Source organism: Polistes dominula, unplaced genomic scaffold (assembly GCF_049000335.1).
Source record: "Polistes dominula isolate Pdom_NZ unplaced genomic scaffold, Pdom_raw_medaka contig_75, whole genome shotgun sequence".
Taxonomy (NCBI): domain Eukaryota; kingdom Metazoa; phylum Arthropoda; class Insecta; order Hymenoptera; family Vespidae; genus Polistes; species Polistes dominula.
The window spans coordinates 2,410,045-2,431,234 of NW_028301003.1; the positions used below are offsets into that span (position 1 = coordinate 2,410,045).

General features: G+C 25.0%; 4 protein-coding genes across 10 annotated transcripts; 2 read left to right on the top strand and 2 right to left on the bottom strand.

The window, feature by feature from the left end:
• Positions 1–162: 162 nt before the first annotated feature.
• On the bottom strand, positions 163–2,268 carry lwr (ubiquitin conjugating enzyme lesswright). Of its 2 annotated transcripts, none has more exons than XM_089173780.1 (5): positions 2,102–2,268; positions 1,794–1,871; positions 1,353–1,436; positions 976–1,238; positions 163–887 (listed from the first exon to the last, which is right to left on the bottom strand). In XM_089173780.1, the coding sequence occupies exons 2-5, from the start codon at positions 1,857–1,859 to the stop codon at positions 821–823; spliced, it is 480 nt and encodes a 159-aa protein (XP_089029906.1). In that variant the 5' UTR covers positions 1,860–1,871; positions 2,102–2,268; the 3' UTR covers positions 163–820. The 2 variants fall into 2 exon arrangements, with proteins under 2 accessions (XP_089029906.1, XP_089029905.1); XM_089173779.1 differs by having other exon boundaries at positions 2,099–2,267.
• A 538-nt stretch (positions 2,269–2,806) lies between these two features.
• Positions 2,807–11,273, top strand: swi2 (Protein singed wings 2). The gene is made up of 10 exons (XM_089173777.1): positions 2,807–3,329; positions 4,743–4,913; positions 5,329–5,494; positions 5,903–6,059; positions 8,326–8,474; positions 8,945–9,133; positions 9,239–9,397; positions 9,877–9,987; positions 10,128–10,217; positions 10,864–11,273. The coding sequence occupies exons 1-10, from the start codon at positions 3,313–3,315 to the stop codon at positions 11,047–11,049; spliced, it is 1,395 nt and encodes a 464-aa protein (XP_089029903.1). The 5' UTR covers positions 2,807–3,312; the 3' UTR covers positions 11,050–11,273.
• Positions 10,845–14,106, bottom strand: LOC149032143 (uncharacterized). Its single transcript, XM_089173776.1, is given in 10 exon segments — positions 10,845–11,235; positions 11,503–11,687; positions 12,352–12,478; positions 12,567–12,714; positions 12,918–13,183; positions 13,286–13,315; positions 13,443–13,623; positions 13,718–13,809; positions 13,892–14,000; positions 14,002–14,106. Coding segments are annotated over 10 exon segments (1,410 nt in total). The 3' UTR covers positions 10,845–11,068.
• Positions 14,107–14,486: 380 nt separating this feature from the next.
• Positions 14,487–20,875, top strand: Dna2 (DNA replication helicase/nuclease 2). 6 transcript variants are annotated; one of them, XM_089173771.1, is made up of 14 exons: positions 14,487–14,627; positions 14,748–15,460; positions 15,576–15,840; positions 15,914–16,091; positions 16,163–16,451; positions 16,720–17,130; positions 17,209–17,595; positions 17,674–18,327; positions 18,431–18,617; positions 18,703–18,903; positions 18,995–19,177; positions 19,268–19,849; positions 19,973–20,313; positions 20,397–20,875. In XM_089173771.1, exons 1-12 carry the CDS (start codon positions 14,598–14,600, stop codon positions 19,502–19,504), a joined length of 3,735 nt encoding a protein of 1,244 aa, XP_089029897.1. In that variant the 5' UTR covers positions 14,487–14,597; the 3' UTR covers positions 19,505–19,849; positions 19,973–20,313; positions 20,397–20,875. The 6 variants fall into 6 exon arrangements, with proteins under 6 accessions (XP_089029897.1, XP_089029898.1, XP_015178226.2 ...); XM_089173772.1 differs by having other exon boundaries at positions 19,973–20,084; XM_015322740.2 differs by having other exon boundaries at positions 17,674–18,070; positions 18,134–18,327; positions 19,973–20,875.
• Positions 20,876–21,190: the final 315 nt, after the last annotated feature.

The following is a 21,190-nucleotide window of genomic DNA, read 5'->3' on the forward strand; positions in this document are numbered from 1 at the left end:
ATATTTCAAACTAACAGGATTATTAATCATGGAGAATGATACTTACATATATATATATATATATATATAAGTATTTTTCTTTTGAGATTATAATGCATAAATACTTGGTGTTTGATATTACAAGAGAGAGAGAGAGAGAGAGAGAGAGAGAGAGGAGAGAGAGAGAGAGAGACTTATCATTTAATAATCCTTACACCTACATCATCCTAATTAATGTAACAATAATTGCTAAAAGTAACGGATATTTTAGAATTACGTTAAATTCTTAATAGACCGGTGGTTCTTCAAAATCAAAAAATATCATACTTTGTAATATTAATCATAAAATCTAATGCTTACCGGTTAATCAAAGATTTTTATTATTATTCATTATCATTTATATTTTTTTATTAGCAGCAGTACCAACAGCAGCAGCAACAGCAGCAGCAGCAGCAGCAATAGTTGATATCAAAAAATAAAAAGAAAAGAAACCTCTGACACAATAAATGAATTCAATCAATAGATTCTTTGACGATGTAAAATAATTTATACAAGTTATCACTATAATAATAATAATAATAATAATAATAATAATAATATATATATATCGAATCATCTTTCTTTCCTATGTTTTGTTGTTTTCTTTCTTTCTTTGTACGTATAAAAAAATATTTATCGAATCAATCAACTAAATATAACGTTTGCTAAAGATGAAATGAGATGTTATTAACTTAACACGGTTATTGTTATCGTGATAAGTATATACATATATATAGGTATGTATGTATATATATATATATATATATATATATATATATATAAAGGTAGATTTTATTTGTTTTTATTCTTGTGGTGCCATTGCTCGTGCTTGCGCTCTTACTCGTTTCTCATATTCCAAACGATTTTGACTGTAATAATTAAAATAATTATGTATAAATATACAATGATATTATTATTATTATAATGTATAATTTCATGATAAATTTGATTTCTAACCAATAAATAGTGTAAGCTTCCGCTTGAGCTGGATCTTTGACGTTTGGTTCATTGAGTAAATCTTGAATTCCTAAAAGTATTTGTTTAATTGTTATCGCTGGTCGCCAATCTTTTTCTTCATCTAATAATGATAAGCAAACTGTTCCTGATGGATAAACATTTGGATGGAACAATGGCGGTTCAAATTTGCATTTTGGTGGGCTGGAAGGATAATCATCCTTAAAGATCATACGCAACTTGTAAGAACCACCTTCCCAAGGTGTCTACAACAGAAAAATTCATGCGCAAAGAATGTTATATTAATAATTATTAATCGTTCATTTGATTTATATATATATATATATAATTTATAATAATTAATATGACAAAATGTTTACAGATTTCTTCCCAGGAATTGCACATTCCCAACTCATCAAGTTTAGCGTACCATCTGGATTTTTCGTTGGTCTTGCTACAAAACCCTTAAAAAATGATAATACAGAAATTATTTATACAGTTATTTATCAACAATGAAAATATTCAAGTAAAATACAATATTAATAAACACATTTGAATAAGACATGGTCAAACAATCTTTATTAGGTTATTCATTTGTATAATTGTAATATAAACAAATATTTTTTGTTTCTCACATATATAAATGAGGATCAAAAAGAAACTGTAAAAGTAGAAAAGGGCGCCGAATTTGTTAATAGTTTAAGACACTGTTTTAAGATATGATCAATTTGATAATGAATTTTTTTCTGACAAATGTGTAACTAATTCAAATCATTTCATTGACATGATTGTTGTATTGATTATATATTGAAATTACTTACAAATGGATGATCTTTTCTCCAAGCTTTACGTTCTTCTGCTAATCGTGCTATTGCAATGCCAGACATTTTTTTTTTTTTCTATAACAAAATTCAGACACTTTATTATAATCGTTAAAAGAGAAAACGGTGGACAGATTGAAAGAGAGAGGCAGAGAGAGTGAGAGTGAGAGAAAGAAAGAAAGAAAGAAAGAAAAAAGCAAAAAGGATTTGACAAAATTTTAACACGCGGGAAAAAGTAATAATCCACGTTATTCTAGTAATAATAATAATTAAAAAAAAAAGCCAAACATTAGGAAAAATTTTACCACGATGATTAAAAAATGACGAAAATATTTTTCCCACTTGAAATCACAGCCACTTTTTTCCTTGTTGAATTTCTCATTAACAATCGTATAAATGTGATGTATTACAAAGAAATCCTAAAGTGTTCCTAAAAACTATATTATCGAACCACTATTTTGGATTCACGTTAAATGATTGGATCATTCGATTCATTTTGTTGTAAACACTTTTGACGAATCGCGTTATTTTCAATGTAGATAATATAAGATTTGAAGTTTTGGACAAATTCGTAGGTCAATGACCACTCCAATGCCATTATCAATTTGTCCAGCACGTTCATTGGTTCGTTTTTTAACGTTGATTGTATACACACAACGAGTTAAGCTTAATAAGTCGTTTTCATGAAAATTATTATTATTATTATTTTTTCTTTTCATAATACAATTAATTGTTTAAATAATATACATTTTTAATTTTATCAATTATTTTTCATTTTGTAAGTCTAACAACAACAAATTTATCAATAATTCGAACTTATCATCAGTCGGTAATATAGTATAAAATTTCTTGGACAAGTTACAACGGAATTGACCAATGAAAGATCGTTAACGAAGTTATGAATAAAATACATATATTATTATTGAAAATATAATTTTTTTTTAATAAATAATTTATTATATATTGTTTTTTTTGTTTTTTTTTTTATTAAATTTATTTTCATTGCATCTCATTATAATTTAATTACAAAGATATGAATGTAATTAAAATAAATATAAATTGTATAATTGTATAAGTATTGATCGGTCAAAATTTGAAATGAAATTTTATTTGGTTATTATGCTCTCCTTTTTTTTATATATATATATATATATCTATATAATGAATATATTATTCGTTAATGAATAGTCATTATGATATATATACATCAAAAATAAAATCTTTCATCTGCGTCTGCGTTCGTTATCATGAAATATGTTTATAAAGAGTTAAGTCATCAGATTTGTAGCTTCAGTAACACATTAACCGGCACGTGTGAAGAACAGTAGCTTATTTCTTATCTTTTACAGCGTGTCTACAGAAAAAAAAAAAAAAAAAATACTTTATTATATTCTTAATATCTGTCAAAAAAATAATTAATTATTATTTTCAAAAAAAAAAAAAAAACAAGTTTTATATTTATTTTTATTTTATTTTTTTTTTTAATTCATAAAACAATTTCATCGATCTCAGGAAAAAAATGTGGATGATAATTTTGTAAGTTTTATCATTTAAATTAATATTATTTTTTTTTTTATAATATAAATTAATATTATATTTATTTTAATTTAAATTAAAATATTATTTTATAAATTTTTTTTATTAATTAATATTATTAGATTTCATTTAATTCAATTTTTTTCATTTGTCTTAAATCAAAATTATTAATTTGGGGTTTTTTTTTGTAATTTAAAAAAAAAAAAAAATTATTGCATAAAATTTAATATAAAAAATTGTTAATTATATGAGAATAAATAAGATAATAATTAAAATATTTACAATACATAAAATAATTAAAAATACAAAAATAATTATTAACAAATAAACTGTAAAGCCTTAGTTCGTCACTTTAAAACAAAAAACAAAAATGTAAAATCAAATTAGAGTCCAATTATTATTCCGGTAAACGTACTAAAATAAAAAAAGAAAAAAAAATCACCAGAATAACGTATTCCGTATATTTTTACTGTAAAATTGTATACCACATTTATTATCTCATACGAATGTGACAAAATCGTTTAGTATAACATTCATAAGTTGTCGTAATTAAAAAGTTAAATAAAAAAAAATAAAAAAAGTATTTTAACATTGATATTACGTAAAAGTAAGGTATACATGTGTAATAAAATTAAATACAAATTATTGTTAATTTTTTCTTTTTATTTTATATTTCTATATATATTTATTTTTTAGCTTTTATACGCATTTAGAACACATGTGATTACGGTGAAACATAATCTTCTTTTTTATTTTTCTTATTTGCATAATTCAAAATGTACGATAAGATAAAATTTTCTAATACTTTGCATTAGTTTCTTTTGATCTCTATTTTTCTATTTTTTTTCTTTTTGTAATATAATATTTAATAAAATAATTAATTTTTGTAAAATTAATTTAGATAAATTTGTTTTAGAAATAAAATCAAATTTGTATTTTGTACATAAAAATTAAGATTAAAATTTACAAATGACATTTCAATTATTTAATATATTAAATATATTAATTATATAAATTATTAATTAATTCATTTTATAAATAAAACAAATTTGCAAAATTTACAAATTACATTTCAATTATTTCATATATTAAATATATTAATTATATAAATTATTAATATATTAAATTTAATATATTATAATTTTTATTGAATATATTTTATAATTTGTTTATATTGATTTTTATTTTTATAATATTTAATAAATTATTTATTCATTTTTAACATATTAAAATATTTAATATATTTATTATATTAAAATTAATATATTAATTATATTAATAATATATAAAATTAATTATTTAAATTAAAATTTGTAATATATTCGTACATACGAATATGTTTTGTGTTAACATTTATTAATTTAATTTAAAATAATTAATTTTTGACATTTGTTTTTCCATTCCCCCATAAAGGATGATAACATTACAATCAAAAATAATATTTTCTCATGGCTATAATCAAGATAACGAAAATTTAGATTGTCATAAAATTAATTCGAATAACCAATTACAAGAATGTCATTTGAAAGATAATGGACATCGTTTAACCTGTTATGGTGGTATCGACGAAAAATATAAAAATGAGTTAGTAATTTTATTTTATTTTATATAAATAATTATTATATTCAACACGCGAATATAAAAATATATTTATATTTATTTATTATATATATATATATATATTTATAAATATAATTTTTATATATTATAAAATAATTAATTAATTTAATGAATATATTTAATAATTAATAGTTTTATTTAAAATATAAATAATAAAATAATATAATTTAAAATATTATGTAGGGGGGGGGGGCCTTTGGGGTAAACACCCTAAAAGGGTATACCTGAAATAAACTTCTATATAATTTAAAATATTTTCATAATTAATTAATATATAATTAATTAAATTATAAATATATTAAATAATTAAATTAATTAAAATATTTGTAATAAAGATATTGGTATAAACGTTTATTTTAATTTTTTCAATTTATTTTAGAGGTAAAACGGTACACACACTGGTATTGTGTAATTGGCCTAACTCAACGTTAGATCCTCAAGAAGTTTTTCAAGGATTTACATCTTTGAGAAAATTAAAAATAATTAATAATAATAATTTAACGAGATTTGTTAATGCTTTTCCAGAAGAATGTCAATTTCTCGAAGTAAGTGACAGGTGTTTTCATTACAGGTGTATCAAACACAATCAAAATTTCACAATTGAAAGTTTCTGAAAAATTGTTTGTCCACTTTGATAATTTTTTTTATTTTTTTTTTTAATCTTAGAAATTTATTATTTCATTTCTTTTTTTTTTTTGGTTTTTAATTTTCACGAACGAAGTATTTCATTGTTTGTATTTGAAAAAAAAAACAAATCATTTAATTAATTAATTAATTAATTCGATTTAGATTTCTATTTGATTTTTTGCGTGTGAATTTTCTTGTACTTTTTTCTTCTTCCATTGAACATTGCTTTTTTTTTGTCGAATTTTGGTATAAATAATAAATGTACAGATAGGTGAAGAAGAACCCAACCCCCAAGTTTCTGTTTCGTCCATGTTTCTTCTTAACAGAAAGTTAATTTAACGAGTAACAAATTGGAAGAACTATCATTGGATTTGTTTGCTAAGCTAGCTAATTTAAGGATCATTGATTTGAGATACAATCGTTTCAATGAAATTGATATTAATTGGTTTAATTTATCAACATTACAACATGTTTATTTATTTGGTACGTATAACATGAAAAAATATTATTTTTTATTATTTATTATTATTATTATTATTAATATATTTTTATTTATTAATATATATTATTAATACATTATTAATCATCATAAGTAATATTTTTAATTATATCTAATACTCTGTATTTATTCATATCCATCATGAATCTTATCGTAATCATTCTTTCAGTCTCCTCCCTGTATGCTTTTTCCTCTTTCCTGCATGTTTTTTCCTCCTCCATGCTCCCCATGAACACAAAATTGTTTCTCCTCGCTTTTCTCTCCCTCCACTCGTATCCAGTGCTGTCAGATCGTGGGTAAATCTTACCCTCTCCCTGTGCCACTGGGATTGCACACAATGAAAGTTTTCCATGTCCGTGTGTTTGGGATGTCGAGGAAAGCCGAGTGTAACCGAAGTTGGCGGTTGGCCACGAAGTGGCACACTATGAAAGCGACTCGTGTCCATGTGCATGTCGGACGACACGAGTCGCTTTCATAGTGTGCCACTCCGGCGTGCCCGCCAACTTCGGTTACACTTGACTTCTTTCGACATCCGAACACACGGACATGGGTAACTTTCATTGTGTGCAATCCCACAGTGGCACAGGGAGAGGGTACGATTTACCCACGATCTGGCAGCACAGGCCCAGTGATCCCACAGACTTTAGTTCGTCTGATCGACACAGGGGCGTAAAATTATCGTACGCGGTAGAGATCCTGTAGACCGCTTGAATTTATAATAATTTTTTCGTGTAACCTATTCTATTTTAATATAAATTTTTAATTATCATTAAATATAGTTCATTTTTTTTCTGTATTTGATGCAATTCATTATTTCATAATTATTTCAATGTTTGAATCGTTCGCGCGCAAAATCGAGTTCCGGTCCCCCAAAAATGTACATGGCGCATCCCTCCTACAGGATCCCTAGTACACGGCAAGAAAATTATCGTACGCCCCGAGAAAATTTGAAATCCGACAAAAATCCTACAATTTCTCTGACAAAATTTTCAAAATGTGGAAAAAGTGTCCAAGTCCATTGAACATAATTTAAGATGCTTCAAATTGAAAAAAAAAAAAAAAAACAATACTGAATTTATTTTACATATCCTTAAAACACTTCAGGAACATAATGTATGCGATTCAAGTAATTACATAACGTGCAAAATTACAAACATAAATTTATTACAAAACAATTTACTACTCATTTACATTTTGTGCGTGTGAAAGGGATTTGAAGTAATCATGATGTTCCGGTGGTATATATCGTAATAGGTCCATTATGTCCTTGAATTTTGCTGTTGTAATTTGTCTGATATTTTTATACAGTAGTGTCAATACAATATTTTCGAACTTTTTTGGTCTACCCCGACGTGGTAATAAATTCAGGACTTTAAAATTTTCATTCTTATTTATTGATGTCTTATAGAAAATTTTATACGGTTCATTTCTGACAAAACGCATCCAACATATTTTTAGCCAGTTTATTGATTCTCCATTAGAATTTTTTACTCTTTTAAAAATTGCATCTTCTAATAATTTTGTTCATACAAAATCTTCTTGTCTCATTACATTTACAATAAAATTATTACCTTTCCGACACTTTTTCATAATCTTGTAATAATCTTGGGGAACCAACAGTAAATTATTTTTTTTTTAATGACATTTCTACCACACCAAAATCTCTATCATTTGGTAAAAACGAATGTCCTGATATTAAAAATTTGTGATCTATAATTTCTATATTATTTTCCAAAGATTGGACAATTTTTAACCACATTAAAGCTATTTTAATGTTTCTATTTTGCCCGGTGCACATGTCACTGTAAGCTATAATGTGTCTTTCACTTTTTATACTGATTTTTTTACTGATAAATAACATAAAGTTGTACACGTAACCATGACAACCGGAAAAAACTGAAAAACGGACTTAGGCCACTTTCAAAATAAATTTTTCATCATTCCGTTAATCGTCAGATTTTCTTGCAACAAAATCTTCACAATTTTAATTATTTTTGTAACAAATTGCTTCAGAATAAAAAGATCATGTAAAAATGTAACTATTACGGTAACTGACTCGATTTTTTTTTGGAAAATGGACTTAGGCCACTTTCAAAATAAACGGCTCATATTATTTACTATTATTTAATTATATTATATTATTCATTATAATTAATTATTTTAATGAATTAATAATAATACTAAAAATATTTTAAAATATTTCTTATTAATACTAATAATTATATATAATATTAAACAACAAACAAAAAGGTAATCCATTGAAATGTAACGAAAATATGGCATGGATTCTCAACACGAGGAACGAATCATTCGCTAAAAAAATTGTTGATCGTGAAAAATTACGTTGTTCCGTTCCCCATGAAGGAAGACCACTCGTACAAGTCATTGAAATTATTATGGTAATTTTTTACAACATTTTTTTTAATACAAATTTACTCAAAACAAATATTAAAAGAAAAACTAACCTCTTCACACTCCTGGACTACCATGTCCCTATACGTGAACGTTTAGTTTTTTAATAATTATAATTAATATTAATAATAAATAGAACAAAAATTTGATAAATCAATCAGTGAAGTAAACATTCTTTGATTTGGCAGTACTAGTAATGATTATTTCCGATGTACAGTTAGAGAAAAAGAAAAGAAACATTTGTTCCCGCCAAAAGTCATTTTTTTCCCGCTAAAAAAAATATATCGTGTTTCTGAAGAGGTTAAACGACTTTTTTATCATACGATATAATTGCATTTGTTAATTGGAAATATTGTTTTGTATACAATAATACAAATACAAACAAAACACTTAAATTAAATTAGATGTAAATTTGAATATCTGAAATGTAAATTAAATTTTAATATTATTTTGATAGACGTTAAAAGATGAATGCAAAAGAACATTATGCGATTGTGAATTAGTGTATGTGGTTGGACGTGGTGGTAAAAGAACATCGAGACAATTAATTGCATTTGCTGCAGTTAATTGCAGTTATCGAGATTTAACAGAATTGCCAGAATTTTTGCCAGCCAATACTACGACGTTACATTTAACCGGAAACAAGGTCAACAATCAAATTATTCTTAAAAAATATTTATAATAAGCGTAAATATGATTTAGAAAAAAATAATCAAAAAAGAAATATAAAAATGCAATTTTATGATTGCAGATCAAAGATTTAACACCATTGGTTAAAAATCCTGTTTACAAACAAGTATTGGATCTTTATTTGAATGATAATTTAGTGGAATCCATTGTACAATTGGATGGTTCCTATTGGCTAGATCATTTTCGAATTTTAAGCCTTCGGGGAAATAAACTTTCTGATGTTTGTATATTTTTATATATATATTTATTTTTACATAATTTTTATATTATTTTTATATAATTTTATATATAATGTTGTATAATAATTTATTTTTATTTTTTTACAATTTGTTCCAATAATTTTTAAATTAAAATATTTAAAATATTTAAAAAAAGAAAAAAATACAACTACCTTTATTTTATTTTATTTAACAATCCAATGAATTAATTTTATTTTGTTTATATTTTTAATTTTGTTCTATATAAATAAATATTTATTTCAATTATTAATCGTACATATATAATAATTCTTTTGTTACATTAATATTATTCACTAGGTTACATGAAAATCTTCTACATAAGAAGATTTAAAACACCTGACCAATATTGAATATGCTAATGAATATATTATCTCTTAGGCTTATAATAAGACATCATAATCCTTTGGTTAAATTTATTTTCTAATTTTATTTTGTTCTGTTTAAATATATTCAATTATAGGTGCCAACTTACGCACTGGAAAATGTTTTGTTACAAAGTAACAACGTAGTGAGATTGTATCTTGGTAATAATCCTTGGCGATGTGATTGTCTCTTTACACCTGGATTTCAGGTAAGAAAATAAAATTAAAAAAAAATACCTTATTAAATCATTTTGAATTTAATTGGACATTGAATATATTCTGTTAATCAACAGAAAACCAAGTTGATTAATTGAATTTATGAATAAAAGTATTTTTATGGGTATTATAGGATTTATTGATTAGGTATACAAATTTAGTTAGAGATATAAACGAGGTCAAGTGTGCAGTTATCAGTGGTGACGAAAATTCAAACAAACAGGTGATTTATTTGCTAACACGATTATTATTCATTCAACTGAGGAGAGAAGGGGGTGATTTAATCGTAAAAAATTCATGTCAAACATAGCAAACATAACATAGTAAACGTTGATGATTATTTGATTTATCATTTTTTCTTTTTTTCTTTTTTTTCTTTTTTTTTTTACAGTAGTAGCAGTTGTATAAAAATTAATTAGTTAATAAATTTTATTAAATTAATATTGAATTTGATTAATAGTAAATTTAATAAATATTTTATTTAATTAGTTAATAATTAGTTATTTTATTTATTATAATATATTATTATGTTATTTATTTATTAACTCTTTTTATTTAATTAATTATTAATTAGTTATTTTATTTAATTAGTTAATAAATTATATATAAATAATAATATTATTTAATAAATTTATAATATTATAATAATATTATTAATAAATTATATATTAACTAATTAAATAAAAATTAATTAGTTATCAACAACAACAACAAATTTTGTATTTGCACGTTCAACGTTTTATTTTAATATGATTGATAAAAACCGCCCTTACCTCCTCCCCACCCTTCTTTATCAATAATACTTTTTTTAAAATCGAATCGTTGGAGTACCATGTAAATTAATTTTAAAAAATTTTTTTTTCAAACAGATACGTGAATTAACTCGTACAGAAATTTGTATATCACCCGATGACAATGCGTTGATATATCCATTGGACATTTTAAACATTATATTGGCATTAATGATATTATTAATCATCCTCAAAGTATTGTACGATTATTGGTCGTTCAAAAGGACAGGAAAATTACCATGGATTGTATCAAAAATACCATAATTGTTATTTAATATGTTATCTATGTTGTTTCAAATAAATTTCTCTCTTCCCCTCCACCTCCACCTCCACCTCCACCTCCACCTCCTCCTCCTCCTCCTCCTTCTATTTTCTCTTCAGTATCAAAATATTTTTCATAGAATTTTTCTGCGGCTGCTTTTTTAGCCTTTTGATGGCTACTTCCTTGTCCTAACAAAATAAATAAAAGAAAAATGAAAGAAATAAAATCCAATTGGTTAATAATTTTGATTGAGTGAGGAGACCCCTCCCTCTTCTTACCCTTTTTGAGGGGTTAGTTTATGTAAAAATAAATTAGAAATAATTATAACATTTATATTTGTTTAGATAATTTTAATTGAAAACCCTCCCCACTTCTACGTTTTCATGTTTTTTTTTTTGAGGTTAGTTTACGTAAAAATAAATTAGAAATAATTATTACGTTTTTGTTTTGTTTACCTTCAATGACGTAATTGAGTGCCACGCATTTGGTTACAAATTTAACACCTTCCTGCCTGTATTTTTTTTCCGTTACGTATTTCGGTGGGGATTCCCCCTTTTTTATACAAAGCATGTAAACTTTTCTCAATGGCGTCTCAATGATGGTATCATCCACATTTCCAAAATTAATTATTTCTAATATTCTTGTTTTCAAAAAAGAAAAAATAATATTATTTTTATCATGTTTATTTAATATGTTAATTAATTAAAAATGTTATAAATACTACTACTACTATATATTATTATTATTGAATGATATTATTATTATTATTATTATTATTATTATTATTATTATTATTAAAACATTATTTAAAATTATAAAATAATATTAAAAAATTATTATTGAAATTATATTAAGATATTACTATTGAATATTATTATTATTATTAAAAAATTATTTTAAATTATAAAATTATATTATAATATTATTATTGAAAATAATAATTATAATATATTGGATTGGAAACTAAGTAATTGCCGATTTGTTCAATGAAATATAAGATTTATGTTTAATATTGAGGTAAGAAAAAAAACTTGAAGAAAATATCTACACAATGAACTTATAAAGCTAGGTTAGGATGACATAAAAATAAAAAAAATGAAATAAAAAAAAAGTAAATAATAAAAATGGGTGTGAGAGACATCTATAACTTTTCCAATCCAATATTATAATATTATTTATTAATTATAAAATTATATTATAATATTATTATTGAAAAATATTATTATTGAATAATATTTTAATATTATTCATATAAATTTATTATTATTTAAGATAGAGTGATAAAATTAATTTAAATAATTTACTGTTCTCGAGTTAATTCCAACAATTGTTTCATATCTTTGTCATTCATCTGATGATCAGCTATATTTTGCAATATTATCTTTGCTATATTATTTTTAACCAAATTTTCCGAATCACCGCAATCGGTAGCTAAAAATTTATATATATATATATAACTAATAAAGAATTTATTTTAAATATTCGATTAATTTTATATTCATTCAAGTAAAATAATTACCAGAAAATTCGGATAACTTTCCAGTGATAACGAAACGATTACATTTATTTTTCTCGCAATAATATTGAATTTTGATTTTACATTTATTAGCATAATCTTCTAAAATATCCAACGGTGTTTTATTATTTATTTTTTTATCAACGAACATCTGTAATCAAATATTTAACTTTAAATATTCCATTTTTTTTTTGGTTTTATTTCTATTTGTTCAATCAATTTAATAAGTAACATTTTAAATATTATTTTATATAAAAATTATAAAATAATAATATTTAATTATCTTCTCATATTATATATTTATTTTGAATAATTTATTTATGCAATTTGTTTAATATAATTTTATTGAAATACCTCTCTTTCATTTACGTTAATTTTATCAACATTTTCTTCCATTTGTTTATTATTTTGTGAATTGTTTAATGTTGAATAATAATTGTCTACTTTAATTTTATTATCTTTCCAATCTCCCGAAAAATTTCTATTATTATTATTATTATTATTATTTTCTTGTACTTTTTCGAAAATTTTGGTTACAACAGTTTCTTTTGTGTTCAACGATGATTTCGTACGTTCATCTACGTTTTTATTATTTTCATCATGTTGCACATTAATATTCTCTGTATAAATAATATTACTCGTTAATAAATATTTGTATATGCATAAACAATATGAAAATAATGTAATTATTAAATATTATTTATTTCTTGTATTAAACTCACTGTTCCCTTCTTTAGTGTCTTTCGAAGAATCTACAATAATAAAAAATATTTTACGAATTATTTGAGTAATTTTCAAAAGTTTCATTTATAAATTGCTTAAATAAAAACTTTTTTAAACATTTAACGAAATTAATATTATTATTTTGTTCTCGATTACTATCATTTTCATTTCGATGTTCCTCATGTTTCAAATTTTCTTTCAAATTATTCAATTTTTCGTCACTCAAAGATGGCTGATTAGACGAAATGGAGTCAAAATCCGTGTCAATTGTTGAAATGCTACTTTCTGAAATTTGTGTTCCTGCTGTGTTCATCATTATTCCTTCCTCTTCGACAACCTTTTTATCAAAATTCTCTTTTTATATTTTTTCTTTATTTATTATAAAATTAAAAAGATTAATATTAAATTAGTGTTTTTTTGACTAAATTTACATCAGCATCTTCTGGAAATGATTCGTCGCAAATCAATGAAATCATTTCGTCGGATTCACCGGAATCAACGTAATTGTTTACATTTGATATTTCTAGAAATAAATTAATACGACAATTAAAATATTTATAAAATTCGTTTTTTTTTTTTTTTAAATTAATTAATGAATACCACACCAGGAGATCTTGTACAAGGCATTCTAAGTTGTTGCAAAAGATCATCCGCACGATCAATAACAGTTTCCATTTCGCAAAGAAGCGGTGCAGCATTTGGAAATCTTTTTCTTTATCATTTTCCATAAAATATCAGCATTATCCAATTTTTGTAATGATTTCGGTGGTCCAAATTCACGATTTTCTAACAACTCATCACGTTCCACATCTTCCGACATTTTTAAATAATTTACAAAAATTCGTTTAACTTTAAATTGTGTTCATAAAGTGAACGATTAAATTCAGGAATAAATCAAACTTGTGACATTTTTTTTTTTTATATATATTTGACACGTCTCGTACGTCAAACGTCAATAAAATTAATTAACTGAAGTTAACAAAACATTCTATTATTGAATAATAATAATTATTTAAATAAAAGAAGAAAAAAAAACAATCTTTATTTTTTCAAAATATACTTTTTCCCGCCTTTAATTCGGGTTAGAATCAAACATATGATTTTGGCGACACTAGCAAGATCTATCGGCAAAAATAGTAATTAAATTCTTTATAGTTGAAATGTTTTTTTTTTTTTTTTTTTATAGTTTATGAATCGTAACAAATAATTGGCGGCAAAAGTGATGAGAGGCAAAAATTGTTGTAATAAAGTACATTTTGTATTATGTTTATAAAATAATTGTACGCTAGTCATAATAATAATTAATTAATAATGAAGAAATCAAATATAACTCAAAAAAAGGTAAATACTTTCTGTCATACAATTAAAAATTGTAATATTATGACGCATGATAATAAACAAATACAAAATTTTATAACAAATATTATTGCATTATATGATTAAATGTATTTTTGATTAAAGCCTTCGAAGAATACAAATGCGTCAGAGAAAAATCAGAAAAAGATTCATTCATTTTTTACCAAAACTCCTGAATCTCAAGAAAAGAAGGATGATACAAAGAAAGATGTGATTGTAGTTACAGAAATTAAAAACAATACTTCCATAAATCACAATATTAATAAAAAACGAAAAAGATCTGAGAGTTTAGATTTTGAATCAAATATAAAAATGAAGAATATTCGTTATGGTGATGTCAAAGGATCACTTTTTGACAATAGTCTTAAAATTACCGACACGAAAAAAGAAAACTGCAGAATGTCTGAGAATTGTGCTAATGATTCTTTAAATATATGTGATGAAACAATTAAAGAATTGGATAATTCTTTGCTTGAAAGTCTTACCGATGACTTAACTATCATCGATGACGAAGAAACTACACCAAGTAATAGTAAAAATACAATAAAAGTCACTGATAACAAATCTCAATGTAATCAAAGTTTAGATATGGTTGAATTAAATCAAATGTTCAACGACATGAACAACTGTGAAGAGTTGAATGCAGATGATTTTAATGAAATATTTGATACCGAATGGAATTTAGATTCACAGATAAATCTTCATTCATTGGAACGATGTGAAGTCATAAATTTGGAAAAGAATTTCAATTCTATGGTGTTAAAAGTACAACACACTGAATTGAAAAGTTTTGGTACTGTTACTTGTTTAGGATATTGGTAATTGTTGAATGAAAATTTTACATTAATTTAATTATATATTATATTTAGTATGTATTTAGTTATGTATTATTTAATTATGTATTAATATTTGTTTTTGTTTATCATAATCAAGGAAGGATTTACAAATTAAGGAAGGAGACATTGTGGTGATACAAGCAAAGAAAGAATCACAGAACTGGGTTGTTGATAATGATTATGGTTACATTGTAATAAAACCTGACGTATTGGTTTCCAGTACGACTATTGTTGGTGGTCTTTATTGTAACAGGCGAGCAGTGTTGAGTGAAAAGTTTGGAAGAATAGAATCTTTACCATATTTCATCTCTAATCAGATGCCATTGCTTATTGGAAAGATAGTTCATATGCTTTTACAAAAAGTAAATCATAATATTACTTTGTAAATGTTGTATTTTTGTTTCTTCAATATGTTTTATATTTTATTTATTTCAGAGTATTGTTGAAAATATTTATAAAATAGATGATATTAGAAAAATGGCGGAAATTGAATTAAAATCTAAAGATACAATTTATATGTTGTACGGTTCTGAATCTACGTTTGAAAAATGTCAAGAAGAAGTATTATCATATGTACCACAAATATCGGAATTTATTCAACATTATGTACACGGTAATACAAAATATTTCATCTTATGTTCATCACAAATTTAACATTTATAATATATTTAAAATATTTTCTAGATATACAGCAGAAAGCAATAAGTAACGACAAAGATAACTTCAAAGGTACAATTTCTGAGGTACACGACATTGAAGAAAATATTTGGTTACCAAAATTAGGATTAAAGGGAAAAATCGATGTTACGGTTGAAGTTAAACTTCATTCTCGTAAGAAACAAATAATGCCGATAGAAATAAAAACAGGAAGACCATCTTTTTCGTTGGAACATAGGGGTCAAGTTATCTTATATATCATGATGATGGCTTTTATGGGTCAAGAAACCGATAGCGGATTATTATTATATCTTAAGTATATATTAATTGAATTATTAAAATTATTAATATAATAATTATTAACCCTTTGCGCTCGATAAACAAGCAGATTTAAGTGGGAACTCGAGTGGCGCCGATACGGCGCCCGGTGGCTGATTTCAAGTCTTTTGTTACTCGAAAAAGGAAAAGGGCCTCAAGTGCAAAGGGTTAAGAAATATTATATGAAATAATTGACAATATTTGAATAATCTAAATATATAAACGTAAATAATAATTTTGAAATATTTATTTTTTAAATGTTACAGAAATAATAAGATGCGTGAAATAACTTGTGGTCGTGCAGAAAAGAGAGATTTAATTTTATTAAGGAATACTCTGGTTGATTATTTTACCAAAACGAGAGATATAATCTTCTCTGATGATTTGGAAGATTTGTTGAAGAATAATATGCCATTACCAGAACCTATTAATAATTATACAAGTTGTCAAAGATGCCCTTACAATAATTTATGCTGTGCTTACTTAAAAAAGGACGATACTTTAAAATTATCCGAATCACATGGATTAATTAAACTCAGTAAAGAAATTTTAAATGTATTTGAAGATAAACATATAGATTTTATCTTCAAGTGGGTATCTATTTTACAAATGGAAGAAAATATGCAAGCTGAACAATATAATATGAAAGATATATGGACATTAACACCAGAGAAAAGGTAACTTGTATATTAATCATAATATATTTAACTAACCTAAATGAATTATTTACAAAATTATTCTTTTTATTATTACAGAGAACTGAAAGGAAATTGTATTAGCAATTTAAAAGTTATTGGTAAAGTTGTACCACAATATGATAGATTTAAACATATCTTTGTTCGTACCGACAGTCAAACTATCATCAATGAAAATATTTCTACTGAATTTGTAGAAAATGAATACGTTATTGTTAGTACGGATACACGAATAAATATATCATCAGGTTTTATAATGAAAATAAATAAAAATGCTATTACTCTTCTTTTAAACAGTAATATTACAAAACGTAACATGATTGGAAATTTTCATATTGATAAATATAATTCCATTACTTCTTTATCGTCAACATTATTTTCAAATATTGGAGGTTTGTTGTACGACAATATAATATGTGGAAGATTACGAAGCATCGTTATAGACAAGTATTACTTCAAGTTAATTATATATTTATTTATTTTCAAATTAAAAATACTTTAACATGATTGTATATTAATTTTTAGAAAACCAGCAACATTTTTAACAAAATTACCTCGTTCAGTTATCTTCAAATCAGCAACAGTATTACAACATTTAAATGAAATACAACAAAGAGCAATACTTAAGTGTCTAGCTGCTAACGAATACGTTTTAATAAAAGGCATGCCGGGTACAGGAAAAACTGAAACGATTGTAACATTGATTGAAGTTTTATATAAATTAGGTACCTCAATAATTGTAACATCGCATACTCATAGTGCGATAGATAACATTTTGTTGAAATTGGTGAATAAAAATATCGATTTTATACGATTGGGATCATCTTATTCGGTAAATCCATTATTAAAAAATAAAAGTGAAGAATATTTAACATCTGAGTGTAAAACCATTGAAGAATTGGATTCGGTGTACTCAAATAAGGTATATAAATTATTTATAAAATATATTAAGATAATTGTATTAATATTAAAAATATATTTGCAGAAAATTGTAGGAGTTACTTGTTACGGTTCTAATCACGTATTCTTTGAACAAAGAACATTTGACGTGTGTATAGTTGATGAAAGTACTCAAGTAACTCAACCAGCAATATTAGGTCCATTGTACAACGCTAATAAATTTATTTTGGTTGGAGATCCTAATCAATTACCGCCAGTTATTAGAAGTAAAACGGCTAAGTAAAATATATTTTGATATATTAATATACATCAAATATTATATTCATTTATATATTTATTCAACAATCTTGTATATATATATATATATTTTTTTTATTTTCAGAAATCTTGGAGCAGATATATCACTTTTTGAAAAATTGGATTCAGAAAACAATACCATTTCTTTAATGTTACAATATAGAATGAACAAAACTATTATGAATTTGATAAACAAATTAACGTACAATGATCAATTAAAAGCAGGAAATGAAACAATAGAAAATGCAACCTTTGTATCACCCAATACAAAAGTAATGAAATTTTAAATTAATTTTGAACAATGAAGAGAGAGATATGTTTTTTTTTTTTTAAATGAATTCTAATTTTATGTTTCAGATACCATCGTCGAATGAAAGATGGGTAAAAACGGTATTATCACCAGCATTGGATGATTCTGTGATTATTTTAAATACTGGTTGTATTAGTGAAATGACTATTGATTTTATTGATAAAAAAGATAACATTAAGACTGATCAAACTTGTACTAATATTTGGGAGGCAGCTTTAATTTTGTATTTGCTGAAAACTTTATTTCAGGTAATTGTTTATTTATATATATATATATATGTCCTGTTTTGTTATTTAACATTTATATTTCATTTATAATTCATTTATTTCTGTATTACAGATTGGTATAGAATGCAAACAAATTGGTATTATAGCACCGTACAAAGCGCAAGTTATGTTTATTAGAAGTTTAGTAGATTCAGAAATAGAAATAAATACGGTCGATCAATATCAAGGACGCGATAAAGATATTATTTTCTATTCGTGTACGAAAAGTGTTTCAAAAAAATTAGACAAAGTTCAGGTACACTTAACGTTCTATAAACGATTTTTGTTAAATCTTCTTATTTCAATAAGTAAACTATTTATTTTTATATTTTTTTTTTTTATTTAGGATACTGGAATATTGGAAGATCACAGACGTTTAACCGTAGCTGTTACACGTGCAAAACATAAATTAATTATTATTGCGGATAAAGATACTATGAGTCAATATACACCGTTTAAACAATGTTTTAATATAGTTGAAGAAAAAAATGTGATCAACATAAAGGATGATTGTTACGATTTTGCATGGGAACCGGTCATTAATACGTTAAAAAACAATATGTCTTTACAATCGAATGAATGAATGAATGAATTATACAATTGAATGTGAACAAAAAATGGCATGATTTATAGAATGTAATTGAAAAGTGATATATTAATATTTTTTTATATTATATTTATGCAACATGTTTGTGTGATTATACAAAAATTGTATTAATTATTTATATTTCTTATAAAGAATTATAATATAATTGCTTTATACATAAATAATTCAAAATTATTGGCGGCGAAACATCAGCCAATAATAGTGTATTACTCACCTAGGGAGGTAAAGTAAGAAATGTCTCACAGTACATGTAATTGGTGGCCGAGGCGAAGCCGAGTTCAATAAACATGTGCTCTGAGGCTTTCTTATTTACTGCCCATGGTGAGTATACATTTTTTCTGCTCGACGTAGGCGGAAAGCGGCAACTTCGTTTTGAACAGCGGGAGAAAAGTTGACGCTTTTCGTCCGGAGGGAAGAAATATACTATTAATATTTTGCTGTTAGGTTAAAAGGAATTACAGTTCACATGTTTTACTTCCCGGGAGGAAAGCGTCAACTTTTCTCCAGCTACAGCTGTGCAAAACGAAGTTGCCGCTTTTTTACTATACTGCCCTAGGTATGTTACATTTACCCTCAACTCTATGGAGTATATGATGGTCCATGTTGAAGACTATTATGAGTCTGCGACATAACATTAATTTGAATGTGTACAACAACCTCAAAGTTTTCCTTAAAAATCAAGCAAATAGGTTACAAACCCAAGAAAGCACAAGCTCTAACATTGGCACAAATAAAAGAATTTTTAAATAAATCTGATGATTCAATTTATTTGACGGCGAAAATAAGTAGATTAAAAAATATATATATATATTTACAGCTTAAAATTGATAATTCCAATTTATACAATTATTAATATTTTATTTAAAAGGTCATCCTTATTTTTGGAGTATGTGGTGCTCTGAGAACCAGTGAATTTTGTGAAATCAAGATCAAGGATGTTGAAGATACGGGTACCCAATTGTATTGTAACAATATCGATCATTAATTGTATCGATACGAGATAACAAGAATCATTATCCACGATCATTTATAATAGGAAAAGAATTTTACAATATCATCACAAAATATATATTACTTAGACCTGAAAACATATGGATAATGATAGATTTTTTATCAACTATCAAAGAGGTAAATGTATGCGTCAAGTCATGGGCAAGAACAAGATAAGCGAAATTCCAAAAATCGTTGCCATTTTTCTTCAATTGGAAAGCCTAAAAAAATACACGGGTCACTGTTTTCGCCGTACAGGAGCAACTTTACTAGCGAACTCAGGTGCTAACTTAACCACTGTTAAGCAACTTGGAGGTTGGCGGTCAAGTACGGTAACTGAAGGCTACATCGAGCATTCATTAGCCAATAAAAAAAAATTTACGATGGTATAATAGCTGCTGATGAACAGACTGCGTCTACTTTCAAGTATCATGTATCTGCACAAGCTCCTGTTAAAGAAAAGATAGCTGCTGATGAACAGACAGCGTCTACTTTCAAGTGTCATGTACCTACACAAGCTCCTGTTGAAGAAAAGATAGCTGCTGATGAACAGACAGCGTCTACTTTCAAGTGTCATGTACCTGCAGAAGCTCCTGTTAAAGAAAAGATAGCTGCTGATGAACAAATAGTGTCTACTTTCAAGTGTCATGTACCTGCACAAGCTTCTGTTGA